This window comes from Salmo salar, chromosome 08, assembly GCF_965601325.2.
Source record: "Salmo salar chromosome 08, fSalSal1, whole genome shotgun sequence".
Classification (NCBI taxonomy): Eukaryota; Metazoa; Chordata; class Actinopteri; order Salmoniformes; family Salmonidae; genus Salmo; species Salmo salar.
This window is the reverse complement of record NC_138298.1, coordinates 42,537,501-42,554,918: the sequence shown is the minus strand read 5'-3', so window position 1 is coordinate 42,554,918 and position 17,418 is coordinate 42,537,501. Positions and strand designations below refer to the sequence as shown.

General features: G+C 44.2%; 1 protein-coding gene across 2 annotated transcripts in view; it reads left to right on the top strand.

The window, feature by feature from the left end:
* Window positions 1-5,925: 5,925 nt before the first annotated feature.
* The window catches only part of zgc:56493 (thioredoxin family protein), a 19,678-nt gene continuing 8,185 nt past the window's right edge, over window positions 5,926-17,418 (top strand). For both annotated transcript variants that reach the window (XM_082978272.1, XM_082978271.1), the window contains exon 1: window positions 5,926-6,193. In XM_082978272.1, the coding sequence (XP_082834398.1) occupies window positions 6,170-6,193 (24 nt within the window). In that variant the 5' untranslated portion in view covers window positions 5,926-6,169. The remainder of the gene's footprint in view (window positions 6,194-17,418) is intronic.

Below are 17,418 nucleotides of genomic sequence, written 5' to 3'. Positions count from 1 at the left end.
CAGGACAACTGAGTTTTTGGAGAAATACACAGATTCAAAGAGGAGTCCGTAATTCACTTTCCAATGATCATGATCTTTTTTGTCTAAGAAGTTCATGAATTCATCTGCTGAAGTGAAGGTCATAAAGTACAAACTTTTCTTGTTTGTTGTCCTAAACTACATGGCGAAAATGCTTGCTCGCTAGCCTAACTTCCATTCATGGGCAACATTAGCTAGTTAATATTAGCCTTCTACATCTAGCTACATATTGAACTTCTATCCTCTCAGGCCAGGGGCAAAACAATGTATGAATTAATGGTTGGATCGGAATCGAAGTTATAATCATTAGCCATTACGGAGAATTAAGTAAAAAAATTAAGTAAAAAAAATATCAACGGAGGCTAAATACTCGCTGGCTTCAACGCTACAGGTCGGCAACAATGGCATACTCTTTTGGACCACACAGAATCAGATACATGGTCTACACATAGAGAGACAGAGGGGCGCTGTTTCGCTCACTTTGATTCTTTCTTCGCTGAGATACATTCAGCTTCTTGCCAATTGAAGGAAAATTCAGAAACGCAGACTTATAAGATACATTATTTATATATTTTTTTTTGGGGGGGGGAGCCTGGCTTCACACACACACACACACACACACACACACACACACACACACACACACACACACACACACACACACACACACACACACACACACACACACACACAGGTGGGGTATTAATATCTCTTTTCTACCCTGGTTAGAATTCTCTCTTCTCCTTATTTTTGTCTCCTCTCTATGTCTCTTTTTCTCTTCAATTCCTCTCTCTCTCCTAACCTTCTCTCTCTTTCTCTCCTACCCTTCTCTCTCTTTCTCTCCTAACCTTCTCTCTCCTTCTCTCCTAACCTTCTCTCTCCCTCTCTCCTAACCTTCTCTCTCTTTCTCTCCTAACCTTCTCTCTCCCTCTCTCCTAACCTTCTCTCTCTTTCTCTCCTAACCTCCCCTCTCTCTCTGCCTCTCTCTCCCTCTCTCCTAACCTTCTCTCTCTTTCTCTCCTAACCTTCTCTCGCTCTCTCTCCTAACCTTCTCTCTCTTTCTCTCCTAACCTTCTCTCTCTCTCTGCCTCTCTCTCTCTCTCCTAACCTCCTCTCTCTCTCTCTCTCTCTCTCTCTTTCTCTCCTAACCTCCTCCCCCCCTCGCTCTCTCAATCCCTCTCTCTTTCTGTTTCTTTCTGTGTCTTTTATTTATTCACGAGACAGTTGAATGGCCAGAGTGGATGAAGGAGATATGAGAACACATTAACATAGACACCTGCCTCTCACCACCATTAACATAGACACCTGCCTCTAACATCCATTCAAGCGCAGGCAAACACACACACACAACACACACGCAACACACACAGAACACACACACACACAGACATGCACACCACCTAGTATGTGAGTGGTGACTGGCCAAATCACAGACATCTTCACCACAGAGATACAATAAGATTCTGTTTCTGTTGTCTTCAACAGTGTAGTGAAAACATTTCTGACTGTGGTCCTCTGTAGCTCAGCTGGTAGAGCATAGAGCTCGCAACGCCAGGATAGTGGGTTTGATTACCGGGACTGTAAGTTATGCTAAATATTATAGTGATAGTGTTGTCTGTATGGGGAAACTAAATTATATATATATATATATATTATTATTATATTGATAGTGTTGTCTGTATGGGGAAACTAAATTATATATATATATATATATATATATATATATATATATATTATTATATTGATAGTGTTGTCTGTATGGGGAAACTAAATGATATATATTCTTATTATAGTGATAGTGTTGTCTGTATGGGGAAACTAAATGATATATATTCATATTATATTGATAGTGTTGTCTGTATGGGGAAACTAAATGATATATATTCATATTATATTGATAGTGTTGTCTGTAACGTTGTAGTAATAAAGTGTCCTGTCCTCAGTGTTTAAACTCTGTTCAATAAGGTTTCCTGTCCTCAGTGTTTAAACTCTGTTCAATAAGGTTTCCTGTCCTCAGTGTTTAAACTCTGTTCAATAAGGTTTCCTGTCCTCAGTGTTTAAACTCTGTTCAATAAGGTTTCCTGTCCTCAGTGTTTAAACTCTGTTCAATAAGGTTTCCTGTCCTCAGTGTTTAAACTCTGTTCAATAAGGTTTCCTGTCCTCAGTGTTTAAACTCTGTTCAATAAGGTTTCCTGTCCTCAGTGTTTAAACTCTGTTCAATAAGGTTTCCTGTCCTCAGTGTTTAAACTCTGTTCAATAAGGTTTCCTGTCCTCAGTGTTTAAACTCTGTTCAATAAGGTGTCCCTTTGCTTGAATGTTTTGGTGTTGTACATGAAGGACCCCATATCCTCTCCCTTCAGATGTGTGTGTGTGTGTGTGTGTGTGTGTGTGTGTGTGTGTGTGTGTGTGTGTGTGTGTGTGTGTGTGTGTGTGTGTGTGTGTGTGTGTGTGTGTGTGTGTGTGTGTGTGTGTGTGCATGCAATGCTTGTTTATAGGGATTCTCCTTTCATGTTGTTCATTCAGGCGATGTTGCATTAATTAAACACTCTTTGATAATCATTTCACAGCATCTCTGATTAGAATCACATTTGGTTGTTCTGACACCTCCCCCTCGTCTCTATGGTAACACAGCCCAACCGCCCCTTGATGTGTGGACCAATCAGGATGCGGTCAACAGGAGATGAGAGGATTTAGGGTGTGAAGTGTAGAAGTTTGTTGCCCCCTAATACCAGGTCTAGGATCAGTTATACAACCCCACATATCCTTCATTACAGGCCCCTAATACCAGGTCTAGGATCAGTTATACAACCCCACATATCCTTCATTACAGGCCCCTAATACCAGGTCTAGGATCAGTTATACAACACATATATCCTTCATTACAGGCCCCTAATACCAGGTCTAGGATCAGTTATACAACACATATATCCTTCATTACAGGCCCCTAATACCAGGTCTAGGATCAGTTATACAACACATATATCCTTCATTACAGGCCCCTAATACCAGGTCTAGGATCAGTTATACAACACATATATCCTTCATTACAGGCTCCTAATACCAGGTCTAGGATCAGTTATACAACACATATATCCTTCATTACAGGCTCCTAATACCAGGTCTAGGATCAGTTATACAACACATATATCCTTCATTACAGGCTCCTAATACCAGGTCTAGGATCAGTTATACAACACATATATCCTTCATTACAGGCTCCTAATACCAGGTCTAGGATCAGTTATACAACACATATATCCTTCATTACAGGCCCCTAATACCAGGTCTAGGATCAGTTATACAACACATATATCCTTCATTAGAATGCAAAACTGAACGTAGATCAGTGTGTGTGTGTGTATGTGTGTGTGTGTGTGTGTGTGTGTGTGTGACAGCTTGAGCTCCAGTAGCATCAAAGGAGCACCTGTCTAGCATGGAACACTACATGGGTCTGTCAGTATACCACTGTCTTGATGAACCAGAATGGAACACTACATGATGCTGTCAGTATACCACTGTCTTGATGAACCAGAATGGAACACTACATGGGGCTGTCAGTGTACCACTGTCTTGATGAACCAGAATGGAACACTACATGGGTCTGTCAGTATACCACTGTCTTGATGAACCAGAATGGAACACTACATGGGGCTGTCAGTATACCACTGTCTTGATGAACCAGAATGGAACACTACATGATGCTGTCAGTATACCACTGTCTTGATGAACCAGAATGGAACACTACATGATGCTGTCAGTATACCACTGTCTTGATGAACCAGAATGGAACACTACATGGGGCTGTCAGTGTACCACTGTCTTGATGAACTAGAATGGAACACTACATGATGCTGTCAGTATACCACTGTCTTGATGAACCAGAATGGAACACTACATGATGCTGTCAGTATACCACTGTCTTGATGAACCAGAATGGAACACTACATGATGCTGTCAGTATACCACTGTCTCGATGAACTAGAATGGAACACTACATGATGCTGTCAGTATACCACTGTCTCGATGAACTAGAATGGAACACTACATGATGCTGTCAGTATACCACTGTCTCGATGAACTAGAATGGAACACTACATGATGCTGTCAGTATACCACTGTCTCGATGAACCAGAATGGAACACTACATGATGCTGTCAGTATACCACTGTCTCGATGAACCAGAATGGAACACTACATGATGCTGTCAGTATACCACTGTCTTGATGAACCAGAATGGAACACTACATGGGGTTGTCAGTATACCACTGTCTTGATGAACCAGAATGGAACACTACATGATGCTGTCAGTATACCACTGTCTTGATGAACCAGAATGGAACACTACATGATGCTGTCAGTATACCACTGTCTTGATGAACCAGAATGGAACACTACATGGGGTTGTCAGTATACCACTGTCTTGATGAACCAGAATGGAACACTACATGATGCTGTCAGTATACCACTGTCTTGATGAACCAGAATGGAACACTACATGATGCTGTCAGTATACCACTGTCTTGATGAACCAGAATGGAACACTACATGATGCTGTCAGTATACCACTGTCTTGATGAACCAGAATGGAACACTACATGATGCTGTCAGTATACCACTGTCTTGATGAACCAGAATGGAACACTACATGATGCTGTCAGTATACCACTGTCTTGATGAACCAGAATGGAACACTACATGATGCTGTCAGTATACCACTGTCTTAATGAACCAGAATGGAACACTACATGATGCTGTCAGTATACCACTGTCTTGATGAACCAGAATGGAACACTACATGGGGCTGTCAGTATACCACTGTCTTGATGAACCAGAATGGAACACTACATGGGGCTGTCAGTATACCACTGTCTTGATGAACCAGAATGGAACACTACATGATGCTGTCAGTATACCACTGTCTTGATGAACTAGAATGGAACACTACATGGGGCTGTCAGTGTACCACTGTCTTGATGAACCAGAATGGAACACTACATGGGGCTGTCAGTATACCACTGTCTTGATGAACCAGAATGGAACACTACATGATGCTGTCAGTATACCACTGTCTTGATGAACTAGAATGGAACACTACATGGGGCTGTCAGTGTACCACTGTCTTGATGAACTAGAATGGAACACTACATGGGGCTGTCAGTATACCACTGTCTTGATGAACCAGAATGGAACACTACATGATGCTGTCAGTATACCACTGTCTTGATGAACCAGAATGGAACACTACATGGGGCTGTCAGTATATTAGTTACATATATTATTATATTATAATAATATTATTATTATATATTATATTATATTAGTACTAGTATGGACTAGCGTCCTGTCCAAGGGGTTTACTTGTCTACTAACTTACTCCTCACATTACAGCTTGTGTCTGAAGTGCAGGTGCAACCTTACGGTCGTAGGACTGCTATGCAACAGTAGGCTAATATAACTGAGAGCCAAGAGCTTGTCGAGAATCAATAAAAAACAGTCTGTTGTCGACACACACCATGAACGGGCTGAACTAAATAGTGGAGAGAGAGAGAGAGAGAGAGAGAGAGAGAGAGAGAGAGAGAGAGAGAGAGAGAGAGAGAGAGAGAGATAGATAGAGAGCGAGAGAGAGAGAGAGATAGAGAGAGAGAGCGAGAGAGAGATAGAGATAGAGAGCGAGAGAGGGGCAGGATTATTGTGAAATAACATTTCCATAACCCTCCCCTGTATAACGGGCTGAACTAAATAGTGTAGAGAGAGAGAGAGAGAGAGAGAGATAGAGAGCGAGAGAGAGAGAGATAGAGAGAGAGAGAGAGAGAGATAGAGAGAGAGAGCGAGAGAGATAGAGAGCGAGAGAGGGGCAGGATTATTGTGAAATAACATTTCCATAACCCTCCCCTGTATAACGGGCTGAACTAAATAGCGTAGAGAGAGAGAGAGAGACAGAGAGAGATGGAGAGAGAGAGAGAGAGAGAGAGAGAGAGACAGAGAGAGAGAGGGGCAGGATTATTGTGAAATAAATTTCCATAACCCTCCCCTGTATAACGGGCTTGTCCCGTTCAGCGCAGAGCTTTAGTCTTGTCCACAGTGTCGCTGCTCGAAACAGCCAACCAGGGAGGAAATCCAGCAGCAGTCAGGACTGTCTCTATCTATCAACATGATCATCATAATAGAAGATAAGGTGAGATGCTGTTCCTATATCTTTATCATAACTAACCAGTTTACTGTAGATATAGTTAGATTAGGCGACAACCAGACCTGCTGAAAATGGGTCAGGACGGACAGGCACGTTGTTGCAAACCTCCCGCTTTACCATGTTTTTAGTTTTTCAATAAATAAAACTAGCTACCGTTCGCTAGTTACTTTAGTTAGCGACTTGAACAGATGCGCACATTACATTTGAATGAAAAATGTCAATTTTTGTGAATTGAGATAACTGGGTAGCAGTGGTCTAGTGAGGGCAGTGGGTTCACCCAAACCATATTCGCCATGTTGACATCCTACCATTTTAGTTAAACACAACTCGAAACGATACTATTAATAAAAACACGATAATTATTTAATACAGCTAACACATTTTAGTGGGTTTTTTATTTGTATAAGAACAGTTAGCTAGAAGTACATGCTGTTATGCGATATTCATAACGACTCGTCTTTCTCCGTTTTTCTGGTAACGGGCCCCGGCCTTTAACGGGAATACCGCAGAGTAATTCACCGGGTGTTTCACGGTACTTTCAGCCCTACCTAGTCTGTATATTACAGGCCCTGAGGTTACAAAATTTGTTAAAACGTTGAGGCAACAACTGCTACTTATATACAATGAATGGTTGGTGTGATTTAGCAAAGGGTTTTTATTTTGACTATAGTTGCATTAAACAGCAAGTCAGACTTTGAGCCAGTGCTAGTTAACATGCTAGCTAGCCGGTTTAGCTACATTTTGTAGTTTTTGTCGGGCACTGCTTAGGTAAAACCAGCTAGCTAGTTGGTTTAGCATCGCTCCATCTTATGTCAGTCTGTACATTAGACAGATAACGTTAGCTAACATGCTAACCATGTGTTTGTACCATGTGCTTGGTCCATGCTATACGTGCCGTCACACGTGGCTCAAAATGTGGACACCACAGATCAAGAATCATGTGTCAAGGATGAGTATTTTAGTTAGCTAACCCTATCGTTAAAAGACAGAACTAAAGTAAAGATTTATCCGACATTTATCCCCGTCTGTCGGTCTGCCCGCAGGCTCATTCATTCTGTACCGCCGTTCTTCTTCTTCCATGAGGTTTAATAAGGTCGTTGGTTCCCAATAAATGTTGCGTTACCGCCACCTGCTAGACTGGTGAATAACCTCCCTTATAATGTGCTTAGATACCCTACCATCTAACCCTACACTAAACCCCACCACCCTACTGCACTATTTATATACCCTACCATCTAACCCTACTGCACTATTTATATACCCTACCATCTAACCCTACTGCACTATTTATATACCCTACCATCTAACCCTACTCCACTATTTATATACCCTACCATCTAACCCTACTCCACTATTTATATACCCTACCATCTAACCCTACTGCACTATTTATATACCCTACCATCTAACCCTACTCCACTATTTATATACCCTACCATCTAACCCTACTGCACTATTTATATACCCTACCATCTAACCCTACTCTACTATTTATATACCCTACCATCTAACCCTACACTAAACCCACCACCCTACTGCACTATTTATATACCCTACCATCTAACCCTACTCTACTATTTATATACCCTACCATCTAACCCTACTGCACTATTTATATACCCTACCATCTAACCCTACTCCACTATTTATATACCCTACCATCTAACCCTACTGCACTATTTATATACCCTACCATCTAACCCTACTCCACTATTTATATACCCTACCATCTAACCCTACTGCACTATTTATATACCCTACCATCTAACCCTACTCCACTATTTATATACCCTACCATCTAACCCTACACTAAACCCCACCACCCTACTGCACTATTTATATACCCTACCATCTAACCCTACTCCACTATTTATATACCCTACCATCTAACCCTACTCCACTATTTATATACCCTACCATCTAACCCTACACTAAACCCCACCACCCTACTGCACTATTTATATACCCTACCGTCTAACCCTACTGCACTATTTATATACCCTACCATCTAACCCTACACTAAACCCCACTACCCTACTGCACTATTTATATACCCTACCATCTAACCCTACTGCACTATTTATATACCCTACCATCTAACCCTACTCCACTATTTATATACCCTACCATCTAACCCTACTGCACTATTTATATACCCTACCATCTACCCCTACTCCACTATTTATATACCCTACCATCTAACCCTACACTAAACCCCACCACCCTACTGCACTATTTATATACCCTACCGTCTAACCCTACTCCACTATTTATATACCCTACCATCTAACTCTACACTAAACCCCACCACCCTACTGCACTATTTATATACCCTACCATCTAACCCTACTGCACTATTTATATACCCTACCATCTAACCCTACTCCACTATTTATATACCCTACCGTCTAACCCTACTGCACTATTTATATACCCTACCATCTAACCCTACACTAAACCCCACTACCCTACTGCATTATTTATATACCCTACCATCTAACCCTACTGCACTATTTATATACCCTACCATCTAACCCTACACTAAACCCCACTACCCTACTGCACTATTTATATACCCTACCATCTAACCCTACACTAAACCCCACCACCCTACTGCACTATTTATATACCCTACCATCTAACCCTACTGCACTATTTATATACCCTACCATCTAACCCTACTCCACTATTTATATACCCTACCATCTAACCCTACTCCACTATTTATATACCCTACCATCTAACCCTACTCCACTATTTATATACCCTACCATCTAACCCTACTCCACTATTTATATACCCTACCATCTAACCCTACACTAAACCCCACCACCCTACTGCACTATTTATATACCCTACCATCTAACCCTACTGCACTATTTATATACCCTACCATCTAACCCTACTCCACTATTTATATACCCTACCATCTAACCCTACACTAAACCCCACTACCCTACTGCACTATTTATATACCCTACCATCTAACCCTACTCCACTATTTATATACCCTACCATCTAACCCTACTCCACTATTTATATACCCTACCATCTAACCCTACACTAAACCCCACTACCCTACTGCACTATTTATATACCCTACCATCTAACCCTACACTAAACCCCACCACCCTACTGCACTATTTATATACCCTACCATCTAACCCTACTCCACTATTTATATACCCTACCATCTAACCCTACTGCACTATTTATATACCCTACCATCTAACCCTACTGCACTATTTATATACCCTACCATCTAACCCTACTCCACTATTTATATACCCTACCATCTAACCCTACTGCACTATTTATATACCCTACCATCTAACCCTACTGCACTATTTATATACCCTACCATCTAACCCTACTCCACTATTTATATACCCTACCATCTAACCCTACTCCACTATTTATATACCCTACCATCTAACCCTACTCCACTATTTATATACCCTACCATCTAACCCTACACTAAACCCCACTACCCTACTCCACTATTTATATACCCTACCATCTAACCCTACTCCACTATTTATATACCCTACCATCTAACCCTACTGCACTATTTATATACCCTACCATCTAACCCTACTCCACTATTTATATACCCTACCATCTAACCCTACACTAAACCCCACCACCCTACTGCACTATTTATATACCCTACCATCTAACCCTACTGCACTATTTATATACCCTACCATCTAACCCTACTCCACTATTTATATACCCTACCATCTAACCCTACACTAAACCCCACCACCCTACTGCACTATTTATATACCCTACCATCTAACCCTACTGCACTATTTATATACCCTACCATCTAACCCTACTCCACTATTTATATACCCTACCATCTAACCCTACTGCACTATTTATATACCCTACCATCTAACCCTACTCCACTATTTATATACCCTACCATCTAACCCTACTCCACTATTTATATACCCTACCATCTAACCCTACTCCACTATTTATATACCCTACCATCTAACCCTACACTAAACCCCACCACCCTACTGCACTATTTATATACCCTACCATCTAACCCTACACTAAACCCCACTACCCTACTGCACTATTTATATACCCTACCATCTAACCCTACTCCACTATTTATATACCCTACCATCTAACCCTACTGCACTATTTATATACCCTACCATCTAACCCTACACTAAACCCCACCACCCTACTCCACTATTTATATACCCTACCATCTAACCCTACTGCACTATTTATATACCCTACCATCTAACCCTACACTAAACCCCACCACCCTACTCCACTATTTATATACCCTACCATCTAACCCTACTGCACTATTTATATACCCTACCATCTAACCCTACTCCACTATTTATATACCCTACCATCTAACCCTACTGCACTATTTATATACCCTACCATCTAACCCTACTCCACTATTTATATACCCTACCATCTAACCCTACACTAAACCCCACCACCCTACTGCACTATTTATATACCCTACCATCTAACCCTACTGCACTATTTATATACCCTACCATCTAACCCTACACTGAACCCCACCACCCTACTCCACTATTTATATACCCTACCATCTAACCCTACTGCACTATTTATATACCCTACCATCTACCCCTACTCCACTATTTATATACCCTACCATCTAACCCTACACTAAACCCCACCACCCTACTGCACTATTTATATACCCTACCATCTAACCCTACTCCACTATTTATATACCCTACCATCTAACCCTACTCCACTATTTATATACCCTACCATCTAACCCTACTGCACTATTTATATACCCTACCATCTAACCCTACTCCACTATTTATATACCCTACCATCTAACCCTACTCCACTATTTATATACCCTACCATCTAACCCTACTGCACTATTTATATACCCTACCATCTAACCCTACTCCACTATTTTTATACCCTACCATCTAACCCTACTGCACTATTTATATACCCTACCATCTAACCCTACTCCACTATTTATATACCCTACCATCTAACCCTACACTAAACCCCACCACCCTACTGCACTATTTATATACCCTACATCTAACCCTACACTAAACCCCACTACCCTACTGCACTATTTATATACCCTACCATCTAACCCTACTGCACTATTTATATACCCTACCATCTAACCCTACTCCACTATTTATATACCCTACCATCTAACCCTACTGCACTATTTATATACCCTACCATCTAACCCTACTCCACTATTTATATACCCTACCATCTAACCCTACTCCACTATTTATATACCCTACCATCTAACCCTACTCCACTATTTATATACCCTACCATCTAACCCTACTCCACTATTTATATACCCTACCATCTAACCCTACTCCACTATTTATATACCCTACCATCTAACCCTACTGCACTATTTATATACCCTACCATCTAACCCTACTCCACTATTTATATACCCTACCATCTAACCCTACTCTACTATTTATATACCCTACCATCTAACCCTACTCCACTATTTATATACCCTACCATCTAACCCTACACTAAACCCCACCACCCTACTGCACTATTTATATACCCTACCATCTAACCCTACTCCACTATTTATATACCCTACCATCTAACCCTACTCCACTATTTATATACCCTACCATCTAACCCTACTGCACTATTTATATACCCTACCATCTAACCCTACTCCACTATTTATATACCCTACCATCTAACCCTACTGCACTATTTATATACCCTACCATCTAACCCTACTCCACTATTTATATACCCTACCATCTAACCCTACTCCACTATTTATATACCCTACCATCTAACCCTACTCCACTATTTATATACCCTACCATCTAACCCTACACTAAACCCCACCACCCTACTGCACTATTTATATACCCTACCGTCTACTCTTCTCTACTCTAACCCTGGAAACCTCAACCTGCCTCTCTCTCACACGGGACATTTCTGATCCCCAGGCTCCATGGGCACCTCTACAGTTAACACATTCCACTACTTTCCCCAATGCTGTACATTATTTTGTCTCATCGCCTTCTGCACCTCTTCTCACACCTGGGAACCTCCCTCTTACACACTGCTGCCACCTGCCCATAAGCTTGACACCTGTAACAACGTAATGTATTGGGCACAAAAGCTGGTACATGGTAACTTTATATACCCTACCATCTAACCCTACTGCACTATTTAGCTGGTACATGGTAACTTTATACCGTCGCTTTGTGAGGCAAAAACTAAACATCAAAACTCAAAAGAACAGACAATGACTCTTCTGTTTCATCATTCTCTCGCCGCCCTGTCTGCGTCTCGCCGCCCTGTCTGTGTCTCGCCGCCCTGTCTGCATCTCGCCGCCCTGTCTGCATCTCGCCGCCCTGTCTGCATCTCGCCGCCCTGTCTGCATCTCGCCACCCTGTCTGCATCTCGCCGTGCTGTCTGCGTCTCGCCGCCCTGTCTGCGTCTCGCCACCCTGTCTGCATCTCGCCGCCCTGTCTGCGTCTCGCCGCGCTGTCTGCGTCTCGCCACCCTGTCTGCATCTCGCCGCCCTGTCTGCGTCTCGCCGTCCTGTCTGAGTCTCGCCACCCTGTCTGCATCTCGCCGCCCTGTCTGCATCTCGCCGCCCTGTCTGCGTCTCGCCGTCCTGTCTGAGTCTCGCCGCCCTGTCTGCGTCTCGCCGCCCTGTCTGCGTCTCGCCGCCCTGTCTGCGTCTCGCCGTCCTGTCTGAGTCTCGCCACCCTGTCTGCATCTCGCCGCCCTGTCTGCATCTCGCCGCCCTGTCTGCGTCTCGCCGTCCTGTCTGAGTCTCGCCACCCTGTCTGCGTCTCGCCGCCCTGTCTGCGTCTCGCCGTCCTGTCTGAGTCTCGCCACCCTGTCTGCGTCTCGCCGCCCTGTCTGAGTCTCGCCGCCCTGTCTGCGTCTCGCCGCCCTGTCTGCGTCTCGCCGCCCTGTCTGAGTCTCGCCGCCCTGTCTGAGTCTCGCCGCCCTGTCTGCATCTCGCCACCCTGTCTGCATCTCGCCACCCTGTCTGCATCTCGTCGTGCTGTCTGCATCTCGCCACCCTGTCTGCATCTCGCCACCCTGTCTGCATCTCGCCGTGCTGTCTGCATCTCGCCGCCCTGTCTGCATCTCGCCGCCCTGTCTGAGTCTCGCCGCGCTGTCTGAGTCTCGCCGCGCTGTCTGAGTCTCGCCGCCCTGTCTGAGTCTCGCCGCGCTGTCTGAGTCTCGCCGCGCTGTCTGAATCTCGCCGCCCTGTCTGAGTCTCGCCGCCCTGTCTGCGTCGCACCAAACAACGAGCATCACAAACACCGGGGAATCTTCCCCTTCAGTCGGTCAACTTTGACCTCTACCCCAGTAATCACTCCTTTCAATGGCTCCCTTTTCTAGAGAGCAAAATAATTCACATCTCATTGCCCCCATTTGTTTAACGTGGAGCGTCTGCTCCTCTCTGATCAGCAGAAACACAAACTATTAACACAAGACCACTTCTGGTTCCCTTCACTGATTCCACCCAACTCTGTTGTGATACAGCCTGGAATCGAACCAGGGTCTGTAGTGATGCCTCTAGCACTGAGATGCAGTGCCTTAGACCGCTGTGATACGGCCTGGAATCGAACCAGGGCCTGTAGTGACGCCTCTAGCACTGAGATGCAGTGCTTTAGACCGCTGTGATACAGCCTGGAATCGAACCAGGGTCTGTAGTGACGCCTCTAGCACTGAGATGCAGTGCTTTAGACCGCTGTGATACAGCCTGGAATCGAACCAGGGTCTGTAGTGACGCCTCTAGCACTGAGATGCAGTGCTTTAGACCGCTGTGATACAGCCTGGAATTGAACCAGGGTCTGTAGTGATGCCTCTAGCACTGAGATGCAGTGCTTTAGGCCGCTGCGCCATTGTTGTTCATGATTCTATATCGCTCATGGTCTGACTAATTCTGTTCATCATGACTGAGTCTATATCTCTGAGCCTCTCTGAGCCTCTATATTCTCTGAGTCTTTCTTAGCCTCTCTGAGCCTCTCTATCCTCTCTGAGCCTCTCTATCCTCTCTGAGCCTCTCTATCCTCTCTGAGACTCTCTGAGCCTCTCTATCCTCTCTGACCCTCTCTGGGGCTCTCTGGGCCTCTATATCCTCTCTGAGACTCTCTGGGCCTCTATATTCTCTCTGGGCCTCTCTGGGGCTCTCTATCCACTCTGGGCCTCTCTGGGCCTCTATATTCTCTCTATCCTCTCTGAGCCTCTCTATCCTCTCTGGGCCTCTCTGGGCCTCTATATCCTCTCTAACCTCTCTGAGCCTCTCTATCCTCTCTGGGCCTCTCTATCCTCTCTGGGCCTCTCTGGGCCTCTATATCCTCTCTAACCTCTCTGAGCCTCTCTATCCTCTCTGGGCCTCTCTATCCTCTCTGGGCCTCTCTGGGCCTCTATATCCTCTCTATCCTCTCTGCGCCTCTCTATCCTCTCTGGGCCTCTATATCCTCTCTCTCCTCTCTGAGCCTCTCTGGGCCTCTATATCCTCTCTATCCTCTCTGAGCCTCTCTGGGTCTCTCTGGGCCTCTATATCCTCTCTGGGCCTCTATATCCTCTCTCTCCTCTCTGAGCCTCTCTGGGCCTCTCTCTGTACCTGGCATCCACCAAATACTGCATTGTGTTCTCCCCCACAATTACAGCACTTAACCTTGCAATTACTTCCTCATTCACCGTAATCATGTGCTCCTCCATCCTCGGCACGTCTTTCCATTTCCTTTCCACTGAGCAGCTACATGCCCCGTTCTTTGGCATTTTAAAACGCTGCAGTGCTTTATGGGACAAATTCTCTTGACATTGAAGCTAATGAATCCTTTCTGTTGACGCGAAACCTCAGCATCACTGATAGGCTTTTCACTTCCTCCAGCATCACTGATAGGCTTTTCACTTCCTCCAGCATCACTGATAGGCTTTTCACTTCCTCCAGCATCACTGATAGGCTTTTCACTTCCTCCAGCATCACTGATAGGCTTTTCACTTCCTCCAGCATCACTGATAGGCTTTTCACTTCCTCCAGCATCACTGATAGGCTTTTCACTTCCTCGTGACCTTCTTTCGTACCGATCAACCTTTTGGTTTCCGTCACTCTGCCTCCCTTCACATGGTTCTTTAATATCACACATCCAGGCTGCATCGCATCACGGCTGTGATTGGGAGTCCCCATAGGGTGGCGAGCAATTGGCCCAGCGTCGGTCCGGGTTTGGCCCTGGGGGGGGGGTAGGCCGTCATCGTAAATAAGAATTTGTTCTTAACTGACTTGCCTAGATTAAATAAAATTAAAATTAAAATCTGTGGGCATAGATATTGGGAACGCAGTGATGAGCCTCCTCTACCTAGTATAATAACCAGAGACATTACTTTTTTCCCATTTTAATCTTTTTCCCGTTTGCAGAATCTTCCCTTGTTGAGTCTGACTACCACAAAATATTAGCAATCTACCCATTTTCCAATGAAACGGGCTAGTTTGACTTCTGGCTACTCAATCCCCTGTGTTTTAATCACAGAGTCGCGGTAACATGAAGGATGTACCTCATGGTGTTGGAGCTGTAACATTAGTCTTTAATCACAGATAACAATCCCCTGTGTTTTAATCACAGAGTCGCGGTAACATGAAGGATGTACCTCAGGGGGTGTTGATGGTGTTGGAGCTGTAACATTAGTCTTTAATCACAGATAACAATCCCCTGTGTTTTAATCACAGAGTCGCGGTAACATGAAGGATGTACCTCATGGTGTTGGAGCTGTAACATTAGTCTTTAATCACAGATAACAATCCCCTGTGTTTTAATCACAGAGTCGCGGTAACATGAAGGATGTACCTCAGGGGGTGTTGATGGTGTTGGAGCTGTAACATTAGCCTTTAATCACAGATAACAGAACCAGTAGACCCGCTATAACAGAACCAGTAGACCCGCTATAACAGAACCAGTAGACCTGCTATAACAGACCCGCTATAACAGAACCAGTAGACCCGCTATAACAGAACCAGTAGACCCGCTATAACAGAACCAGTAGACCCACTATAACAGAACCAGTAGACCCGCTATAACAGAACCAGTAGACCCGCTATAACAGAACCAGTAGACCCACTATAACAGAACCAGTAGACCTGCTATAATAGAACCAGTATACCCACTATAACAGAACCAGTAGACCCGCTATAACAGAACCAGTAGACCCGCGATAACAGACCAGTAGACCCGCGATAACAGAACCAGTAGACCCACTATGACAGAACCAGTAGACCCGCTATAACAGAACCAGTAGACCCACTATAACAGAACCAGTAGACCCGCTATAACAGAACCAGTAGACCCGCTATAACAGAACCAGTAGACCTGCTATAACAGACCCGCTATAACAGAACCAGTAGACCCGCTATAACAGAACCAGTAGACCCGCTATAACAGAACCAGTAGACCCACTATAACAGAACCAGTAGACCCGCTATAACAGAACCAGTAGACCCGCTATAACAGAACCAGTAGACCCACTATAACAGAACCAGTAGACCTGCTATAATAGAACCAGTATACCCACTATAACAGAACCAGTAGACCCGCTATAACAGAACCAGTAGACCCGCGATAACAGACCAGTAGACCCGCGATAACAGAACCAGTAGACCCACTATGACAGAACCAGTAGACCCGCTATAACAGAACCAGTAGACCCACTATAACAGAACCAGTAGACCCGCTATAACAGAACCAGTAGACCCGCGATAACAGACCAGTAGACCCGCGATAACAGAACCAGTAGACCCACTATGACAGAACCAGTAGACCCGCTATAACAGAACCAGTAGACCCGCGATAACAGAACCAGTAGACCTGCTATAACAGAACCAGTAGACCTGCTATAACAGAACCAGTAGACCCACTATAACAGAACCAGTAGACCCGCTATAACAGAACCAGTAGACCCGCGATAACAGACCAGTAGACCCGCGATAACAGAACCAGTAGACCCACTATGACAGAACCAGTAGACCCGCTATAACAGACCCGCTATAACAGAACCAGTAGACCCACTATAACAGAACCAGTAGACCCGCGATAACAGACCCGCTGTAACAGAACCAGTAGATCCGCGATAACAGAACCAGTAGACCCGCGATAACAGAACCAGTAGACCCGCTATAACAGAACCAGTAGACCCGC